The 2893-nt window shown below is 36.3% G+C and overlaps 1 protein-coding gene across 1 annotated transcript; it reads left to right on the forward strand.

Moving 5' to 3' along the window:
- Positions 1-860: 860 nt before the first annotated feature.
- Positions 861-1776, forward strand: LOC18445976 (HTH-type transcriptional regulator). The gene has a single exon (XM_020674526.2). The coding sequence runs from the start codon at positions 1043-1045 to the stop codon at positions 1568-1570; it is 528 nt and encodes a 175-aa protein (XP_020530185.1). The 5' UTR covers positions 861-1042; the 3' UTR covers positions 1571-1776.
- The last annotated feature ends 1117 nt before the right edge of the window (positions 1777-2893 follow it).

Consider the following 2893-nt stretch of genomic DNA (forward strand, 5'->3'; position numbering starts at 1 on the left):
CACTTAGCAACTCGAAGTGGACACAAACTTAGTGTTTGGGCATTGAGGTGATAAAAGACAAAGACAAGGGCGAGTGCATAACGTTGTCTGTGATCCAATGTAGCTTAAGAGAGAGTGTGGGGTGGGCCATATGGGGAAAAAGAAAAGCGAGTTACCCTCCAATTTGGTCAGTACAGGGCGAGGTGCGTTTAAGTTGTGATCCACTACATTCTACATTCTTATCATTTTAATCCACTCCACCTCCCAGAAAACAAAAGCACTTCTTAAAAAACAAAAGAAAACGCTGTTTTTTAGGGCTGTGGTTTGTATATGGCCAACTCTAAACGATCAAAGTAAGCGCACTTTCAAATAGTATTGAAAGATGTTGTTTTAATATTAGAATTCGGCTTGAAATTTTATTTCATTTGTAAGTTAAAATTTAAAATTTTAAACATCGAGCATATCTATGAACACTTGAAAATAGACGGTTTGAAAATACATCAAAAGATGTATTGTCCAATACTTGAAATCCATTTTTTTTGATGTCTATACCTCTTAAAGTTGAAAGGATCAATTTCAGGATTTTTCGGCATCGAAATAACTTGTTTTAGTAAATATTTGAGGTATGCCTTATATAAACGTTTTACTTTCTTTTTCAAAATTTTTCCTTGAAACACTAATCGCGCTCTTTCTTTTTTGACTATTGACATATGTGAATGTGTAGAAATTTTAAACAGTAAATTGTACAAGAGTGCACATAGAATCCTAGAATTTCATGAAAATTTTCAATTTTCATTTAGCTAATTTTATTAAAAATATAAAACAAGCTCCTTCTATATATATATATATACCATTAAACGTCCGTCAGATCCCTTAGCAAACTACCACCTCTCTCTCGCAATCACTCATTTCATCTCCTTATATATACCTCTCTCCTCTCATTCATTGAATCACACCTCTCCCCCATTTCCTCTAAAACACAGACTCTCTCTCTAAAACAGTCACATTGGTCATCTGTCTTCTTCTCCCATTGATCAAGATCTCTCTCTCTCTCTCTCTAGAAATGGGCCTGTGCTGCTCATGCGAAGCCCCCATGATATCGACGGCAAAACTCATCTTACTAGACGGCAAGCTCCAAGAGTTTGCAGGACCAGTGAAGGTCTCACACGTGCTCCAACACAACCCCTCGTGCTTCATCTGCAACTCCGATAACATGGGCTTCGACGACTTCATCTCGGCCGTCAGTTCCGACGACGAGCTCCAGCCAGGCCAACTCTACTTTGCTCTTCCTCTCTCTAAACTGCAAAAGCCCCTCAAAGCCTCAGAAATGGCTGCCTTGGCTGTGAAAGCAAGCTGTGCTCTCAAAAAAACAGCAAGAGATAGGCAGATTAGGATTAATCCAGTGTGTTTTCCGGTCGAAAATGGACGGAATTTGTGTTTTCAGGCCAATTTTTTGGTTGAAAATGGACCCAAAATTTCGTCTTGTGTTGGAGGTTTAGAGAGAGAAAGAAGGAGAAGGCCCAATGCTTGTTACAGGCCTTCATTCAAGGACAGGCTTGGTGCCATTGAGGAAGGGTGCACTCTTCATTGAGACTTTTTTCATTTTATTTATTTTCCGTTTTTGGGGGAAAAAAACTGATTGGAATTGCGAAGGAGACATGGGAAGACGAGAATTTGTGAATATAATTTTTTTTTCGTTGCCTCTATTTGGAATTGTCTTTTTATGTGCATTTGATGGGATTTAGATGTATTTATTGATGGAAATTGTTAAAATAAGGCCAAGGATTTATGGAGAAAGTAAGGCCTCAAAGTTATAGTTCTCGAAACTCGATCATCATAATCTTGACCATTATGGATTTGATCAAAAACTACGTTCGAATTTTAAAAATAACCAATATTGTAATACATTATCTAAATTGCTTATTCTCAGTGTTTATATCGACAAGATCTATACTATTTTTTAAGATTCAAATTTTAAAATCAGTGGGAAAATAGGTTTTAGAGCCATGTTATTTCCGACACGGTTTAGAGGTGATGCTTTACTCTTCTTCTTTTTAAAAAGCGAAGGCCTTATAAAAACCGCATCTTTTGGGATTAAATCACACCTCAAAGTCGAACTATCTAGCATCTCTCCGTGCAATTTGATAAGGGGATCAAATCACACCTCAAAGAGTTGGAACTATTGAGCATTTCTTAATGCAATTTGATAAATTTCAAAACTTAGTCATTTCATGGGCAACTTGAAATCTGGTTAAAAATGATAATGGGTTATTTGAAATTAGATAAAAAAACACGACCGAATATTTGATTTTTGAAGTCTGCTTTTATAAATTTTCCACGATTTTATTGTGTCTTATTTTAAAGAACTCGGATATCAGTTCATAATCTCAACCACCATGATCGAAAGGAAAAAGATTTTAAACCTTTAGAATATACAATTCGAAACTTTATTTATATTCATTCATTTTAATTCTTCATAAATGATCAGATTTTCACTATTGGCTGAAAAGGCATCGACCTAAAACCAACATGTATCTACAATGACTCAGGATGTATTTTACGTCCTAATTTCATATCTTCTTAAAAAGAGGTTGCATTTCAATGAGACCACCATCTCAACTTCGCTAATGCTAGAATACATAGCTAACAAAGATCCCATTAATACGTGGTAACAGTTTTCTAGTGGCCATTAGATGATAAATTGGATGGCTCCGGGTGTGTCACAAAATTTGGGATTTTTTTTAAAAACTTTGCGTTTAGGCAATGACATTAATCATAACCACACGATTTGAAATCTGGCGAACAAGGGTGATTTTAACATCCTTGTCGTTGATTTAAAAACCACCGGGTCTATACAAGATCGCCCCGTCTGATCCGGGAATCTGTCACCCCATGCAGGTTTTGTCAATACATA

The sequence above is a fragment of the Amborella trichopoda genome, chromosome 13, assembly GCF_054954075.1.
Source record: "Amborella trichopoda isolate Santa Cruz 75 chromosome 13, AtrichopodaSantaCruz75HAP2 v2.0, whole genome shotgun sequence".
NCBI lineage: Eukaryota > Viridiplantae > Streptophyta > Magnoliopsida > Amborellales > Amborellaceae > Amborella > Amborella trichopoda.

Coding starts and splice junctions, on each gene's coding strand:
- LOC18445976 (XM_020674526.2), top strand. CDS start 1,043: ATGGGCCTGTGCTGCTCATGCGAAGCCCCCATGATATCGACGGCAAAA.